At 34.0% G+C, this 19,337-nt stretch overlaps 1 protein-coding gene across 1 annotated transcript in view; it reads left to right on the forward strand.

Moving 5' to 3' along the window:
• The window catches only part of Bruce (BIR repeat containing ubiquitin-conjugating enzyme), a 31,839-nt gene extending 15,123 nt beyond the window's left edge, over positions 1-16,716 (forward strand). Inside the window, exons 27-51 of the mRNA XM_018542093.1 lie at positions 229-352; positions 695-853; positions 1,252-1,409; positions 1,531-1,753; positions 2,170-2,470; positions 3,027-3,223; positions 3,330-3,507; positions 3,606-3,833; positions 3,974-4,489; positions 4,886-5,156; positions 5,273-5,532; positions 6,423-6,702; positions 6,983-7,368; positions 7,551-7,667; positions 8,277-8,454; positions 9,151-9,296; positions 9,422-9,664; positions 9,873-10,055; positions 10,232-10,453; positions 10,594-11,961; positions 14,056-14,276; positions 14,827-15,066; positions 15,227-15,415; positions 15,844-15,978; positions 16,067-16,716. Of these exons, the coding sequence (XP_018397595.1) occupies positions 229-352; positions 695-853; positions 1,252-1,409; positions 1,531-1,753; positions 2,170-2,470; positions 3,027-3,223; positions 3,330-3,507; positions 3,606-3,833; positions 3,974-4,489; positions 4,886-5,156; positions 5,273-5,532; positions 6,423-6,702; positions 6,983-7,368; positions 7,551-7,667; positions 8,277-8,454; positions 9,151-9,296; positions 9,422-9,664; positions 9,873-10,055; positions 10,232-10,453; positions 10,594-11,961; positions 14,056-14,276; positions 14,827-15,066; positions 15,227-15,415; positions 15,844-15,978; positions 16,067-16,354 (6,811 nt within the window). The 3' untranslated portion in view covers positions 16,355-16,716. The remainder of the gene's footprint in view (positions 1-228; positions 353-694; positions 854-1,251; positions 1,410-1,530; positions 1,754-2,169; positions 2,471-3,026; positions 3,224-3,329; positions 3,508-3,605; positions 3,834-3,973; positions 4,490-4,885; positions 5,157-5,272; positions 5,533-6,422; positions 6,703-6,982; positions 7,369-7,550; positions 7,668-8,276; positions 8,455-9,150; positions 9,297-9,421; positions 9,665-9,872; positions 10,056-10,231; positions 10,454-10,593; positions 11,962-14,055; positions 14,277-14,826; positions 15,067-15,226; positions 15,416-15,843; positions 15,979-16,066) is intronic.
• The last annotated feature ends 2,621 nt before the right edge of the window (positions 16,717-19,337 follow it).

A 19,337-nucleotide genomic window follows, 5' to 3' on the forward strand; every position in this document is an offset into this window, starting at 1 on the left:
ATATATATATATATATGCGCGAATATTTTGTTTAGCTTAACATTGCTACGCTTGTATTTGATGTATACTAACTTATAATAATTTCCATGATAAAACAGTTTGAATTTTAGAAAAATTTTACACAAGATCTCACCTGTATTGATCATTAATATTTAAAAGTTGATACAACTTGTTTTTCACTTTATGTGATCTGGTTAGAAAATAATGAACGACACATGTTTCTAGAAGCATGTCACTGGCAATGGACGCACGTTTGGAATATGGAGTTGAAATGGGCGTAGAAATATCACTGAGGATACTTGCTACGTTTGGTATATACAATCTACCACACAGCATAAATGCGACAATACACGTTAGTAATAAAAATAGAAATATATATTATTGAATGATTTTTATTGATATATTGTATTGGCTAGATTCGGGGAGACGCTATTAGCGCTATTTGTTTCATTTTATCTTCGTCGTCCATTAGACGTGAGACAAGTACGTACCACACAAATGGCGCTAATAGCGCGCTGCCCGAATGCAGCCATTGTTTGTCTTGTCCATGTTAAAACAATTAGGATATTACTAAATATGTTATAGATGTTTTCAAAACTTTTCTTAGTAGGGAAGAGAGATGGATAATTATTGTTTGTTAAAAAATAATAGTTGCAAAAACATGCCATAATGCGAATCAAATTTTATATTATAGGTACCAACAGAAGCAAATCGTTGTTGTCAACAACCGTTTTTACGTACCGAAACCAACGATAGAAATCAAGAAACTGGGAACTTTTCTGACCCTACACCTTCTAATCTATCAATGTTAACAAGATGTTTTGAAAAGATGTTCACAGACTTATATCTACGAGTAAGTTATTTATTATTAAAATAAAATACACACACACATAGTTGTGATATATTATTGGATCAAAACAAACTTTTTTTTATTATTTTAAATAACATTACTGATTAGACTATTTTCTTGCCTTGAAACAAATCGAAACTTTATTTTTAAATGAAAAAATTATATTAGAATGATATTTTGACTAACACAATTTATCTTTGAATTATATAATTTATTGAACTTTATATGAGAAAATAGAGTTATACATTTATGCTATTTCACATTGAAATCATTTTATAACAAGCATATAAACGATTATGTAGATTTAGTTTTATTCTCAGATATAAATACTTTGTATTAAATTTTAGTTTCCTTTAATACATTATTTATATAATGCATACATCTATGTTTCTGTATAACAGAATAACGGTACAAACTTGGAACTTGTACTTCAACTTTGGTTTGCACTGAATATGGACGCTGCTACTGAACATCCAGGCTCGCAGTTTGAGCCTTCTTTAACACCTTTGATTCCACTCAGTCCAGCAGCTATTGCTAGCTTAATATCTGCACTTTCATGGTAAATTAATGAATAAGTATATTGGCGATGATATGTGTGTAATATGTAGTAACATTTAATCTATTTCAAAATGTGATATTGATATTTTAAATGTATATTTAATTTGTATTATAAATTTTAGGCACACTGAGGTTTCTTTACGCGCTTGGTGTCTTGCGTTGCAATGTTTAACTATCGTCTGCAATCAGTCGTTGCGAAGATATTCTGGCTTAGATGGCTTTGCACCTAGTAGTCCTGCTATGGCTAGTTGTATTGTTAAAGAACGTAATACAGGTCCTATGTTGTTGCGCCTACTTTCCGGTAACGGATTAAATATTAATGCAATGGATAAGCAATACATCATGGTGAGTATATTTTTTCATTTTATTATAAATTTGATGACATGTTTGTCGACAAGACTGATCAAGAATCAGAATTCTTTAGAAATTGCATGTAAGATTTCATGTAATATGTTGAAATGTACAGCTATAAAATAAGAGTTTATAAAGAAATAAAATTAAATAAAATGCAGATCATTGCAGCAATATATTTTACTTATTTTCTTTTAATTTATCAAGTTTATAAAATCATATACCTCGACTAAACAATTTATCACTAAAGAATATGGTAGAAGCAAGAATTCTATATACATTTAATAAATGTATTACTTAAATGTGATTTCTATAATAACTTATATATGAGCTTATCAAGCAACTCATATCAAAATAAATTAATATTTAGTTATACATTTTTCTTATTTATGATAATATTTCTATTTCAGGCTGGACCTACAGTTTGCCAAGCATTACACGATTTTCTCGTTAGGCTGGAAATGATGTGTGATGTCATTACGACGGATAGCTGTTTAGGTAATTCTCTAAAGGATCTTCTACTGAAAGTGATATATCAACTTGTGCAGCCAAGCGGACCTCTCATTTTAAGGAAGGGGCCTTTAGATGCGCAGTGCAAGCTAATAACGTCCGTAGTTAATCTGAATTATGTCAATACCGACTTGGGTATTGCTATGAGTATATCGGAATGTGTTGGTGTGTTGGTTTCGACATACGTCAAAGGATCCGAAGGTAAAATTTTTATTTCTTTATCAAATATTTTTAAAAGTAAAGTTAATAATAAAGATTTCGATGTGAGAAGACTTTAGTAGAAAAAAAATTAAATAGTCTTACACTATCAATCTATAGTATTAAAAAATTAATCGTTAACAAGAGGCCTGTTCTTTTTGGCTGAACTTTTGCACCAGTTCGTTTTTTTCCTTTTTCTGGAAAAAATTCAGTCAAAAAGAACAGACCTAAAGTTATATATTTTTAATAGGTAGCTTGGTATTGGACAATTGCTTTTTGTTTTAGATATATTAAAAATTGTTTATTAAGATTTTTTTTATTTTAATATAAAATTGTTTAAAAATGATTATAAGTATGATTGTTAATTATTTTTTGGGTGCATTTAATATACATAATGAGTGAGCGTTCAATAATGGTTGCCTGTTATTGGAATAGATCTCATCTACGGTAAATCTAAAAGAATATATCAATAGCAGCGAACGCTCATTCAACTATGTCCACTAAAGGCACCCTTTATCTTTGTAAAAAGATTGCAAGAATCTCAATATTGTTCTAATAGTTGGCGCACAATGTGGAGGTGCAGTTGATTCAAACAATCAGTCCAGTAGTTTTGGTGGTTTATTTGCTTGCGTGCTCGGAGGTGATGCGAGACAATGTCGCCCCGCATCGTGGGACACTTTAATTGTGGCTCTCATCAAATTAGTATGCACACTCATTCAAACTCCATTACCGAATGTACGTATTTTACATTCAAAAGTTATCAAAGGAAGAAATTATTATTTATATTACAAAAGTTAATTTTTTTATAACATAAAAATAATGATTGTGTTTTCTATTTTAGACTCATCAAGATCCTTCGGAGGAATCGGCGGAAATGGAATTGTCTGATACGATTTGGAGTTCTAGAAGCAACACAAGCGATTCTCAGAATGCGAATACTTGGCAAACGGATGAGAGTAAAGTGGCAGAGCAACGAAACTCTTTTCACTTACAACAACCTAAAACTAGCAAATCTTCCGTGCCTTGCTTGGCTGATACTGGTAATTACTAATTATATAAGAGACTTTGTATTTTATAAATGTATATTTATTCTCTATGCTAAAGTACGCTAAGTTTTAATTAAATCTTCATTTTTAAGTTTTGCAGCACGAACCAACTATGATGCGTTTATTAGGTGCTCTCGGTCATAGCACAGGATCCTCGTTAGCTATGCTCTTAGGTGAAAGTGCGAGTGCAGCCTCAACTACCGAGCTCGGCGATCCGGCTTCAATAGCGGATGCAACGTTCCAGCTCCTTACGACTCTTACGAAAAAGGCTAGCGATCCAACTCTAGTTCTCAAGCCACTTTATCATTATCTCTCTTCGTGTAAGAATTTATACATTATAGAATCGAGAGATTTATTATTAATTATAATAATTTTGCGCGAAAAAAATATAGCATAGAATCTTTTTATATAAAGCTTTGATTTCGAGAAAATAAAATAATTATTACACGATTATTTGCAGCATGCGGTGAAACCGAATTGGGAGTTATGCAGCTATCCGAACCTCTTCTTTGGTACATCCTAAGAGTGTTGGACAACGCATCGTCATTATCTATTTTTACCGCGATGGGTGGTGTAAAAGTACTTTGCGAAAATCTCGTGAAGTCAAGTAACAGCGGTACCGCTGGTGCTTCCGCTTCGTCAGGAGTGATCGCCCTTGTCATGGAACATTTGTCCAATGCGCCGAATGTGATGCAAATGATGGCGAGCAGCAGCAAGAAAGGCGTCAGCTCATTAGAAACTCACGACGACGGTTTACTGAATTTCGCTCCTCTTGGCACAATATCATGGTTGAATCCAACTGCACAGCCAGCGGATGTTCTCATACAGAACGCTACGCCTCATAAACGTGCGAGAACACCGGCGTGGTCGTATCATTTTTATCCCGACGAGGCGTGGGTTGATCTCACCATCACTTTACCATGCGCTATCCTGCTTAGGAAAGTGGAGCTACAACCACATCTTACGGCGTTATCCAGTAAGTTTATTGTGTCCCAATTCATATGCAAAAGTTGACGAAATTTTCAAGGTTTCATGTTATACACTTTTATTTGTATTTCTACATTAGTATTTTTTTCTTTTTATATATTCGTCTTATCTGGATGTTAATACTGAGAAAGCTTATCACTAAATTAGTGAGAACCTCACTAATTTCTAATATTTCTGTACAACAATACACAGGATATTCTTCTAAACGCATTTCCTTCAAATTGCCTATTTTTTCCAAATTAAAAAAAAAATTATTCAAAGTTTAGAAAAAAATTTCACACACGCACACGCACACACACACAAACCAAAAGAAATGCGATTAATAAGAGACAATTCTTGTAATTAAACACAACTTTTTTCTAACGTACGCATATTTGTCTGACAGCGTGTCCGTCGGCTGTAGCGCTGGAAGTTTCGAGGGAGAGTAATGGTCCACTGACGCCGGTTTGTCCACCGATGCCAACAGCAGGCTTAACATACATACGCGTTACTTTATCACAGCCAGAAGTCGCGACTTCCGTATTGGTGCGTCTATACAAACCGCGGGACTCGACAAACATAAATCTCAGTCAAATAAGATTACTGGGCACCACTGCGTTTGGCGAGATTAAAACGAATCCGGACACAATAGATGAAGAACAGCTAACGAAGACTAGGTAACATTATTTTCTCTCTCTTATTTCAGAAGTGATGCTATTAATCGTTATGGGGGTTAAAGATTTATCACGGCTATGAGAATTTAAGAAATTTATTTCTGATAACGTTTATGTAGCTTGGGTTGGCTGAGATTATTGCATCAGTGCTTATCGGTAAGCATACTGAACAGTAATCTAGCCGTCGAGGTGCTTAATTCCGCGGCTTCGGTCGAAGGCCTGGTCGAGGCATGCTGCAATCTCCTGTTACTCCCAGCACCGTCTCTTTTTACTCCCAACTTGGAGAGGGTTCTATTACAACTTGGCTTACACTCTCGAGAGCTTGGACTTCGTCTCATTGGTCTTTTACTCAACAACAGGTCTACTTCTTTCTTTCAAGGTATCGCTTTATTTTCCGTTTTCTGCAAATAAAATCAATGGTCTTAAATATAGATGAAGCGACTGCATTAAGCTTTTTATTTTGAAGATGTTCGCGTTTCAAATAATTCAGTTAAACTCTTCACACAAATATAACATTACGAACTAAGAAAAGATAATTCTTTTTAAAATCAATATTAATAGTAAGGAAAAGTAAATGAGAGCACCATCACAGTTAATAGCGTATATACAAATTTAATAATATTTTCAAGTCTAATTCACACTCCATGTGTAGAACTATATTACAATTCTTATTCTCAATATTCTCAATCGGACGTTGCGGCTTTATTTTAGGCCATCTTCAGCGAATAACACATTAGATAAAATTACTAGAGCACTCTTGTTAATCATATGTAATTACACTTTTCAACATTGTGAATGTCCCTTCTAATAGTTATATTGTTGAGATCGATTCAGTCAAAAATGTGTTAACGTTTAATATCAATAAGTGAAAGATAAGTCAAATTTAATAGATAATTGTTAAACAATCAGTCCACGTCAAACTATACAAAGCAATTCTTTTTTTATTTATTTAGAGGTGTGTAATAAATTATTTATGTGATAAATATATAATAAATATAAATTAGAGAATAAATAATTTTTTAATATTTACAAGTAAAATTGATAATATTTGCTAGTTTATTCAGTACTTTCTATAAAAATTTATACCATTTTGAAATCTATATATAATAAAGATTAATTTTATTAGTATTGTATGTATATCTTTTAATAAAAGTATCTATTGTTTAAGATATGAATACTACTTTTTAATTAAATATTTAACAATAATCTCTCCTTTTAAGCTTACGATGATGTGACAATATATTAAAATATTTGTGTTAACATTGATAGGAGCTGTGACTTCCCAGGAAACGTCCATCGTACAGTTGGTCGTTGAATTGCTCCAGCAATTGTGTTCGATTCGAGACTTTAGCACGGAGGCTCGTATGAAAGCTGTTCTTACATGGTTGCAAATGTCGGCCGCGAATGGAATTCAGACGAAGAGTAATCCCAATTCAATAAATCCACCAGCAGTATATATTCACTGTGTATCTTCTATCATTTGGAAGGCTCATCAACAGCAGAATCACAACTATGATCTGCAAATCTTGCTGACAGATGAACTGTTCTAGTAAGACTTTAATCACATTCTCTTTTATGTTTCAAACTTTTCTATTTGAACATAAGTCGATAAATTTATTTTATTAATATATACAAATTTTATTTTGGATATCTTGGAACTTCCTTTATGATAACGAATTTGATATCATAATTATTTGAATATTATAAATATAATATATAAATTATTATATATGAGATAGTTTTAATTTAAGCTATTTTTCTTATAAAGCTATTTAACATTTGTTGCGTTAAACTTTTATAAATTAATCCTAATTTTTTTTATTAAATAGTTCATTGTACAAATGGACCTTGACTCTTGGAAACAATTCAGCCCTGAAGCAAGCGATTGATTCTGTCTTGTGCGCTTTCTGTTACGTGAGGCCATCGTTGTTGATTTTGCTTCTGGAATGGGTACAAATCTTGGTACCGAATATCGCAATGAATCCATCTACTTCTATATCTGACGATTGCAAAGAAAGCGAAGAACAGACGGATGATAAGAAGAGCGATATGAATGCCGAGGGATGGTATTGTCAGTTCATCTTGTTGAAACACAAATGGTTACATTTAACGGAGGGACAATTGTTGACTGTTGCTGCAGCTGCTCGTTCGCCACCTGGTACTCAGCAACTGATTGATTCTGATCTTCCAGCGTTACTGACAGCATCAATTACAGGTTGAACTTTTCTTTCTATGTAAAATAAAAACTTGCTTTGGATAATCTATAATTTGTGAAAAAATTCTAACAAAAAGTAAATTATATTTTGAATTATAAGTTATGTTAAATGTTTTTAAATACATTTTTTAAACAAATTTGTTCAGAATTTATTATTAACACGATAACATTTATGCATTTAGACTTCTGTAATCTGGAAAAATCTAAACAGCAACGAGATAGTAAAATGGCATCAGGCGATAGCAATGAAAATAATGTGACTGAAGATGTCAACTCGACAGATAGCGATAAAGCAGCAGGTTCGAGTTCGGGATCAAACAATTATTCTGGTAAATATTAACATCATTGTAATATTTTAAAAGCTTATTTCTAGACCCGTACGTTTAAAGACTATTTAAAGACGGGAATTATCAAGTTATATATCTGGAGACACGGTAGTGTCTCGGCGCTAAGTCAAGCGCGCGACACTGCCGTGCCTCCTTTACGCGAAACTGAGAATTTTTCGGGGTCGAGATGATCAGATCTCAGTAATGGCTGAACCGATCAAGTTCTATATACGCTCAATCGATAGCAAATACTTAAATTGTATGATAAAAGTGCTTTCATTTTTTTTCTACGTGCTCTACGAGCGGAGATATCGCGACGCAAAGTCTGGATCTGTGAATTTTCACGTTTCAATTTTTAAGAAACATCATCATTAACGTCGTCGACCAGAGAAAATGTCCATCTCGTTTTTTCGATAATAGAGGGCCTTTGACTTTATATGTTATCTCACTCTATCTATCACCTCACTCTATCTATCTACATTTAACCAACAGACTAGTGTTGCATGGTGTATCATCACATATGACGCGCGCGCGGTTTGAATCTTAATTAAGAATAAAATATTATTTCCTTTTTTCCTTCAGGTGGATTATGCATGACAAAACCAGAGAGTATAGCAATAGTGATAGAATTCCTAACACTCGTATGTGCGGAAGGCAGAATGCGTGATTGGCTTGGTCAAGAAGGTCGTGGTTTTTGGTTACCACTTTTATCGCTTCTTAGTAATCGTCCTATTGAAAGCCCATCTGCATCTGCGTCGAGGTACAAATTTATACGATCTTTAGATATATTAGAGACACAGTAGTGGCACTAATGTATGTGCAAAAATCGCGTCCTATATACTGTAGTGTCCTATGTATTGTCATCATTATCATTGATACCAAATTTGAATAGAGCTTTAATTTCCTAAACAAAAGTTATCCTATGTGGATTTTGACTTCTTTTTAATTATGTTACAATTGTAATTATCTTTTTATACAAAGGAGAGTTATAAGCTGTTTGCCTAATCTCCATTTTGGAGGACTTTCGAAAAATTTTTTAAATTTATTATTTAACATTTTTTGTTGTTTGAAGAACAATATAATTTGTTTACCCTTATTTATCTTGGAATCAAGTCCATATTTTAGATATTTTATTGCTATTATATACTGAAATATTTTTTCATTCAAAATTCCTCTTAAAGTGAAAATACATAAATGCTTTAAGAAATGATAAAAACTAGGAAAATAAGAGATTAAATAAAAGTACATTGTGAATAATATAAACTATAATATAACACTACATGAAAATTTATAAATTTAATATTTTTAAAATACAACTCACAGAATAATATAAACGGTTTTCAACTACACACAGTATCATACTATTTACGTTTATTCTTCTTGATACGATAGACATTCAACATTTCTCTATACATATATGTACTTATTACTCTATATGTATTATACTTTTTTATAGTTGTTCAAAAACAAGCGCATCATATACATTACTGGAAAGCGCTATGATCAAATTTTTATCAAGATGTTGTTGGTGTCACTTGACTAATCAAAAATTACTGGCGAAACTTCTCATCGAAGTTATTTCCCAACAACGAACTACTTCAAGTAAGTGTACTGCAATATCGAAAGAGAGAGTCGCTTGTATAATTTCAAGTTTCTCTAAGTATAATAAATAAATTGAGAGAGAAATTAGCACAATGTTGTCGGATAATATGCTGTTATAATTACAGGTGTGCGGTATCTTCACGGCATTTCTGGATTTACGCGAAGATTAATTCTACAACTACTTTTGGAAGGAGAGAAAGTATTGGTTTCTGTAACATCGGAAGCTCCTATGAAAGTTTCAGCAACCGCGGCCAATCATAGTATGCCATCCATGCCTCCACATCCTGCTCATCCTCTCGGTCACTATCATCAACTATTATACATGTCGACGCAAGCAACGGTGGCAGATATATTACAGCAAGTATCAGGTATGTCTACACAAATATTTTATATTATAAATACGCAAGCGGTTGATTAAAAATAATAATTAGTTAAAGTAAAAATATCCAGAAAATAAACAGACATTGAAAAAAATTTACTACATATACTATATTTCGATTTATTATGAATACTTATATAAAATTTAATATTTTTAAGGAACATGGCTCCTCTTGTTACTTCCGAATACGTATAAAGGTAACGAAGCAAGTTCCAATGGAAACAATCGCTCTCGTGAATTCTGGGAATCAGGAATGGCTTTAGTGGTAGACACACTTAGCGTGGCTGCTGGAAATACGGCGAAAGACAAACGAGCTAAAGAAGTATCGAACAGATCACAAGCTCGAGGTCCTATAATCAGAAAATCGCGTTTTAATTCTGGTACGTTTGTTTCATTAGAAGATAAGGATATCATTTGTATTTTTACATATTAATAATACAATAAGAGTAAGAAAAATCTTCTATTAAATAGAATTATAGATATAATACGTATTGCTTGAATTGAATAAGTATTTGTTAATATTGTAGTAATTACTTATATTTATATTGTTTAACAGACGGAACGCCGACAACGAGTAAAGCCTCGTCTAATAATGCACAAGCAAATCCAGCTAATACGACGAATCAACAATATTTAATACATTCGTCTCGTCCTAATACTCCTTTACCACCTCAACTTACAATCGCGCAACTCTTGGCGATTGCCGAGGACAGTGGTGTTTCGTTGTCTGAGCCATGCTTACATCTCATCTTACGTCAACGTAGTAAGGACTCTAAAGGTATCTAAATTCTTGTTTATCTTGTAGGCAATGTATATAACAAAATAGTGCTGCTCGCACTATCTCTATTGATCGTTTGAAGTTTAATGAGTACGAATGTTTTCATGGGTCACTACATAAGTTCATGTATTTGCTTGCAGAAGACGCGACGAAGCAGAACGACAGTGAACTGTTGAACTACAGAAGTATAGAAAGTTCGTTAGGCGTTTTTAGCGCCGGCGGTGGATTGGCGGTATTAGCGCGCCACTTGCCGCTGGTGTATCCGGATCCCGGCAGACCATCGTTTTTCGTCGAGAAGTCACCATCACCGGAGCAAACCGATGCGGACTGGGTAAAATTGGAAACCAATGATGACATTTACGAGGCCTTGGAAGAGGGTAGAACGAATTGTCCGCCAAAGGTGTCGGTTCCTGCCCCATACGTGCCACCGCATTCCCTCGCGGCTTTCGGCCTATTTCTCAGACTACCAGGCTATGCCGAAGTACTGCTGCGGGACAAGAAACGGGCACAATGTCTATTGCGGCTCGCTCTCGGCGTTTCTGACGACGGTGAAGGTGGCGAAGTACTGACCTCACCGTTGGCCGCCTCGTTACCAACCTTGCCGTTCCAAGTTCTAAAGCAATTGTTGGACGCTACGCCACCGACCACCGATGACGGTCTGCTTCTACGAGGAACGACTATAGAAGTAGGCGCTATGCTGCTGCTGTTGAACTGCCTAGCGATATTCACACATCAAACTGGACAGAACGATGGTTCAACCGAGCATAAGACGGGTCAGAGCAGCGGTGTCGGCGGTAGTAGTGGAGGACGTAGCGATGACAATTCACATCTGTACTGGGCAAAAGGTACCGGCTTTGGTACTGGGTCCACACAGCAGTCGTGGAATGTCGAACAGGCGTTACTTCGTCAACGATGCGAAGACGAGCATGTAACGGTATTGCTACAGGTTCTCGCCAGTTATATTGGCACATCGGAAAGCGGGCAACCACAGCAGGAGCTACCAGCTCCTTTCTCCGATTTATTGGCACGTTCTTGTCTATTGCCGGCGTTATCATCGTATCTGCGGAACGATTCCGTTCTAGATATGGCTAGGCACATACCTCTTTATCGCGCGGTTCTGCAACTACTTCGTGCCATGGCTCTCTCCAGTCAATTAGCACCGCTTTTGTTACCACGCGGCGGTAGATCCGGAGAACCGTCCGTGGTGTCTCTCTTATCGAGCATGAAAGTGTGCGTGGACACTTACGTGAATAAGATAAATCGCACGAGGGGCAATAAAACAAACATAAAAGTGGTGTCCAAGTATCCCGACGATACCGAGCAAGACGAAGGCTTGGCCACATTAATCCCCGATATACAGGAAAGTGCAACTATAGTGCAAAATGCTACATGTCGATTATCCGGTATCGGGGAAGAATTACCTGGGTCAAGTCCAACGGCGTCAGAATTACCATTGCGCTCAAATCTGGAGCACCGATATCTGGAAGTAATGAAAAATCTACAATTCGGTAAGTCCTTAAACCAATATAAAACTCGCTTATCTCCAAAAAAATATAGGAAAGACGTATTTCATAATTATATTAGACAACTTAACATTTTTCTTGAATTAAAAATTATTAAACCGAATGAGACAATGCCACAGCGGTCTAAGCTGGATCACAGGTGCTTCTAATCTAAATAATTGTGTGTGAATATATATACTACGAATGTAATTCTTCGATTGCGCGCCGAAATTTTTTCAGATTTGAAACGCAACACTAATAAATTACCGCAGTAATATCACGAGTTAAATTAACTAACAATTTAACAATTATTGATGCTGTTTACACATCTTATATCGATCTTACTAATGTTGAATAACCTATTAAAAACTATAAAATTTTTCACTGTGAAAAATATTACCTGATCGGTCCAGGGTTTGAAAAAAAATCCAAACGAAACGGATTTTTTTAGGTTTTTAATAGGTTTTATTCGATTTTTTTACATGCACATATATATCTGTATAAGAAGCATTCTATTTCTATGTCAAACCAATCCGATCAGACTCTGAGCCCATCTTTTATTCAATTCAGTTTTTGACAAAAAATAATTTCATCACGTGTGATGTTCGTTACGTACCTATAGTTTTTTCATAAATTTGCTCAAAAAAATAAAAGTTCAATTTTTTATACAATTAATATTTACTACAATTAATATTTAAAGGATGAAAATTAAAACTAAAAATAAATTAAATTAAACAATTTTTTTTAATTTTCTAAAAATCAAGAAAAAAACATGAAATTTCAAAATATTTGTTATTCGTGATAGATTTTTGTGAATTTAAAAAAAAAATAGCATTTTTGAAAAATCAAATTTGGTAATTGCAAAATTTGTTATCTTGTCCTGCATCTTTGGCATCGATTTTTTCGAACGATGTTTTTCAACCTTTGGGCTTGCGTGGTCGAAATTACGAAATCGACTTAGAGTAGAAAAAGCTACGAAGTAATAAAAGTTTACCGTTTTTTATGATCTAATGATAATATAAATTTTGATTACATTTTTATTCAAAACAAATTTAAAAGTTCTATTATGTGTCTTTTTTCTTGTTTTATTTATAATTTATTTATAATATTAAATTATTTTTATTCATATTAATTTATATTAGATGATTTGTACTATATTATTAAATTTTAATTAGACTTTTTGTATTTTAAAGTGGGTTTTTTTAGTAGGTCCAACCAAAAATAAAATCTGCTGAGTTTTTTTTGGATTGAACCCACCTTGTCAAACCCTGCCTTGGCCGGGAGTCGAATCCGGATCTCGGCATTCCGTGCGCAATTGAATTACATTTGTACTATATAAATTCACACAATTATTTAGAAGCACCCGTAATCCAGCTTATTGTTAAACTGCTGGGACATTGTCTCATTCGGTTTGAAATTTAGCTGTCCAATAAGAATTGATAAAAATTATTAAATATCACTGAAGCAGCCTTTTTCTATACCTCGGTTAAATATTACAATATGCTCCCTCCCCCCTTCCGTTGAAGACTCTTCCTCTCTAACTTCTTTTCTCTCGGACTCTGCAGGTTTTCATTGCATCTCACGTCTTTGATTTAGGATATCGATCGTTTTTCACTTTTTGCGAATTCTTTGATGTCCGTGCGAATGCAAATTTAGTATATAATTTAACTTAAATGTAAATGCAAATGTTGTCAATGATTTTTATCGTTATGTTTCTATGTTTCTTTGTTCCCGATGTAATTACTCTGTTATAATATCTAGTTACTTTCTCTGGCTGTAACAGCAGTTTGCTGATGCCTTGCTATTTGCTATGTGTACATGCATTGCAATAAAGAATATAAATTAAAAAAAAGAATGTTAAACCCGATTTTTTAAATAGTTTATATAATACATACAATTTACATACATATATTTCTTTTGAAAGTCTTAAAATTTCATTTAAAAAACTTTATGTAATTATAAATTTGAATTTATGAGAATGCAAAACTATAATTATCAAAAAATTTCATATAATTTTCAAAATATGTAAAAAATTTTAGAATTAATGAATAATATTAGTAATATTAATACTGATAATTAATACTTATATTGGCACCATAGACACCTACGAAATGATTACCGAGAATCCAGATGGTGGAGGCTACAAATTTACCGTCTCGTATCATTTTGAATCAAATATGAGGGCTGCCGGCGAAAGAAGCCATCCAACACGAGTGAAACGATTAGCTCAGGAAGCCGTTACGCTCTCGACAGCACTACCTCTATCTTATAGTAGTAGTGTGTTTGTGAGATGCGACGCGGATAGATTGGATATTATGAAGGTATATCATCTTTTATATAATGTTTGACTTAAATCCTGCTGCCTCGTTCGGCTCTATTCATCAATTTTCATTTGTAACACATGATAATTTCATAAATATGACTTTGAATATCATAGAAGAAATGGACAAAACAGCAGGATTAATTAGTCATCTAACAATTATTTAATCCTTAAGCACTGGAATGCATTTTGTAACGTTAAATCAAAATGTACATAGCATCATTCTAATTATTATTATGTCGAATATTAAAGACTAATATAAGTAATAACTCTTACATTTATTGAAATTGTAGCACGAAGATATCTGATCTTTATTTTGAAGATGTCTAATCTTGTGTAAATTTAATTTTTTAATTAGTAATTTTAAATTATGATAAAAATATAAAATGTAATTCTTTTTGCTGTTACAATTTCAATTTCAATAACTCATGCGCGAAAGAATATCTTGTTTTTCTTTCGATATTCTGACGATGCTTAAGGATTAAATTCAGTAATTCAAGTCTCTCGCATGTACGCTATAATGTATAACACGATGTCTATAATTGTTAAAGGTACTCATAACGGGGCCAGCAGAAACGCCGTACGCAAACGGTTGTTTTGAGTTTGACGTGTACTTCCCTCCTGATTATCCTAATAGCCCGATGTTAATAAATCTAGAGACGACCGGCCGTCACACCGTGCGCTTCAATCCGAATTTATATAATGATGGAAAGGTCTGTCTCAGCGTACTGAACACTTGGCACGGCCGACCTGAGGAAAAGTGGAACGCACACACGAGTAGCTTCCTTCAGGTAAGTTCTTGAAGTTTGGTCAATTTTGTCATAATTATTTGTTAAGATTTAGCGATCGAGGCTACTTGATATCGCGCTTAAATAGATCTCAAGAACTTAAACAATTCAGCGAAAAGAAGAACACGTTAATTACACACTGTTATAACTTTGTTGAAAACAGGTTCTAGTATCGATACAGTCATTAATCTTAGTGTCTGAACCATATTTCAACGAGCCTGGATACGAACGGTCACGGGGTACGTCAAGCGGTGCTCAATCTAGTCAAGAGTACAATGCGAATATTTGTCAGGCTACCGCCAAGTGGGCGATGCTTGATCAAATACGTAATCCCTGTCCATGCTTTAAGGAGGTGCGTTAAACATGCAACTGGGTTTATGGTTGAAATATATAATTTTTTCAATAATCAGTATTTTATTCCAAAATAAAAATCAGATAGAAATGATAATTACTAAAACACACCTGTATAGCACAGATCATTCCAGTATCGTTGCAATGTTCCAGCAATTTTGCAGTAACATTGTAAATATTGCAACTGCATTGTTACAAGCTTCTGTGCTGTATGGGAATATATGTCATGTTTACAATACAACAAAATTGTTTTATTAATACAATATTCTGTTATGTTGAAAACAATAATTGTTATTATTTATAATTTATTAGATATATAGGAATAGATTTGTAAAAACTACCTGCGAAATAAAGATGTCTCGATGATTATATACGTTCTTAAAGCAAATTGTTCTCGCAAATAAAAAGGTTCTAATCATTTTGCGACAGGTCATACATACCCACTTTTGGATAAAAAGGCACGAGATCGTTGCACAATTGGAAGGATGGATAAGAGATATGGAAATGCATGGATCGGATCGTAGATCAGGCCGTACAATTTCTCTTAATGCGTTGTCTTTAAGGGTAAGTGTTATTTTGATAAAAAAAAAAAGGTGTTTCAAGATTTTCGACTTGTACTTACCGTATATGCTTTTCTCTTGTATATTTACAGAGACATTATAGATTATTGAGGGAAGAACTGAACAAACTGCCAACACCCAAAGGATTGGAAGACTTGGCCGAACCACTTGCGTCGCCAGGCTCGCCCATCGAACTATCCGGGACCCCAGGCACAACACCGAATACGCCATCGATGGCATCCGCGACTGCCACGGTGGCTACTCCTGTCGTCGCTAATAATATGGTTCCGATCAGTAATAGCAGCACGAGTAGCCATGTGCATCACGACATCGACACGGACGTCGAGATGGAGAAGATGGTTTCGAAAATGTGTGAATAGCTAAAGGATGTTAATAGACATTGTTGGACATTTTGAAAAGAGTCTATTGTTTGTGTTATGAGATGAACAAATGGACATTGAACATGAACAGATGACACAATGGACTGATATTAAGTGATTATCCTGTCCAGCGGCCGAATTATTGATGTTTAATCAAGGCGTTAGAAAAAAAAGCAGTAACGACTTTCGGCCGAATATATAATAATTATGCTGAGGCAATTATACAATGATGGATGATGATAATAAGACATAGGTAGAAAAATATAAGGTGTGGTAGAGTGAGAAAGACAAGTAAGAATTTACAATATACAGAGAAAATGTGAAGAGAAAGAGAGAGAGAGAGAGAGAGAGAGAGAGAGAGAGAGAGAGAGAGAGAGAGAGAGAGAGAGAGAAAGAGAGAGAGAGAGAGAGAGTGAGACAGAAAGCGAGAGAATGAGTGTGCATGGGTGAGAATAAGCGAGAGAGTGAAAGAACGAGAGAAAGAGAGAACGAAACAGATAGAGGCAAAGAATAAGTAGCGCGAATGTAACAAACTCGTGCGTAGTAGATACTTTTTATAGCCGCTGCTATAGTACGTGTACGCTGCATTCTACTACTTCATACTACCATAAGTACCACAACTGTTATTCGATATTTATTATACATGTTCCTCGTTTATGTAGCGTAACTCTGAATTAGCTGCACTTTCATGCGAATATAATCTTGGACATTACGTTTACCGTCCTCTCCTTGTCGCTCGTGTCTTCCGAGAGCGACGCGGTCGCAACTCCGCTATCAATGCCCGTGTACAGACGTACGTTCTCGTTTTAACGACATTTTACTTTATCAATAATTATAATATTTGTTTCTCTTTTATATATGCATATGTACGGTGTGTATATGTACAATTCTGTCGCTGACGCGTCGTTCTCTTCATTTTAAATGTATTTCTCTATTAGGATGTAGTATGATTATACTTTATCAAGCGATTTATTACGTAGATCCGTTTTTAGTAAACATCTCTTCAGGGATGCACGATGCAATCATCGAGCATTACATGGCTCGTTACCAAAAGCTGCGGGCGGCAAAGAAGAGACAATATAAAGCACTACGTCGGCAGAAGTCAGCTCGTGACAGGTGCAACTAATTACGAGTTATTGATGTAGCGGGTATCCCTGCGCGCAATGCGATCGAATCTAAATAACAACTGTCATCTGAACGAGACGACGATCTAGGTACATCGTTAGATAACGTTTAATATAATAGTACGTGTTCTATGTCGATTGAATGAACAATTGGAAAAAAATATGGTATTCTGGAAACAGAAAAAAAATCACGGAAGATCAGGTGGTACGTTTCTCGCATAAATGAGAATTGCTCTTTGTAATTGTAACAGCTACTTAGTACACGTAAATTTCATATGAATCGACCATATGAACGAATAAAGTCACATTGTTTTGAGATAGTCTCTCCCTGTTTTTCGTTCCGGGCTTATTTTTACCAGCTACAACTTGGAATTACATCCCAGACAAGGACAAGAAAATATGTGTAATTGAATATTCTTTATACTGTAATATAATAATGTTCCTATTATTTAATATATTTTATATGATTTTACTTTTTCAAAACATAAAGAAAAATGTAAAAAATAATACTTTAGGAATTCAAGATATCTTTGAAAAATAATACTTTAGGAATTCAAGATATCTTTGAAAAATAATACTTTAAATATTTATATTATATCATATTTTTATGTCGTTGTGCTCGATACTTGGCATAACATATTTGTACAACAATGTGTATAATTTTACATTTTTTAAAAATATTTGAAATTGATACTTTGAAGAGAGATGACACTTTAATAATATTTATACATTTTTAGAAGAGAAATATCTTGAAATATTTATGATATATTTATATATTTAATTTTATAGTTTGGAAATAAAAAATACTTTAAAAAGTACTTTAAATACTTCAAAATAGTATAATACTTTAAAAAGTTTGTGTTGTTCTAAAATGTTTTAAAATATATTATAATTATGTTTATGTTATTATATTAAATTTTACGCAAATTTTTTTTTAGACAACTGAAGTAGGTGATTAGGCGAAAGCATTAGAATACATACTTTTTATTATTTTTGAAAAAGCAGTGTTACTGAGAAAATTAAATACCACTTTAAATTTCGCGCTCTCTAAGTGACTACGATTCATAAATCGAACCGAGATAGATGGCGGATTTGAATCTCGAGTGCTAACTTCTTGAAAGACGAGGTATGCGATAATACGACGTGATAAAAAGACTGAAATTTTTTTATATTGCAAACGGTATGTTGAAATTTTATATTCGATTTTTCCGCAGAGTCTTCCTATGTATGTTAAATTTTGTATTTATAAATGTACGTGCAACATGATTGATTTACGCGCGTCTAAAAAATAGATCTCAAATATCTATCAATTCGCAAATAAAACACAGTCCTCGGTTATATTCTGATGATTTATACCGATGAACGAGAGTGCGGGAAGGTATATCTCTCACCGAGACTATCAGGGATTTCGAAAAAAAAATACAATTTTTTCCTAATGCAGCGCTCAGCGCAAATAAGTGGCGATGGAATGGGGTGGAAAATGGACACTTGGAGCAAACCGCAAATTAACACACAGGTCAGCGCAGCTGGAGTACTTTTCGAGGAATCACGCATTACCATCCATGGATATTGTTAAGTGCGTTGCATTGGTAATTCGCAAACTAACAGTAACATTAATTAAAAAAAAATACATCAATATTATAATTTTCTTTTCAATAATATAATCCGGGATAACATTGCAATCTTCCAAAATATTGCAGCATTTTTACAATTTGTTCCGTTCCAGCAATAATATTGCAATAGCATTTTGTAGACGTTACTGCAAACTTCTGTGGTGTATGGGATATCGTTTATAACTATTCAGTGGGAAATTATAATATTAATATATATATATATATATATATATATACATATTTATT

This window comes from Cyphomyrmex costatus, unplaced genomic scaffold (genome assembly GCF_001594065.2).
Source record: "Cyphomyrmex costatus isolate MS0001 unplaced genomic scaffold, Ccosl1.0 scaffold302, whole genome shotgun sequence".
Classification (NCBI taxonomy): Eukaryota; Metazoa; Arthropoda; class Insecta; order Hymenoptera; family Formicidae; genus Cyphomyrmex; species Cyphomyrmex costatus.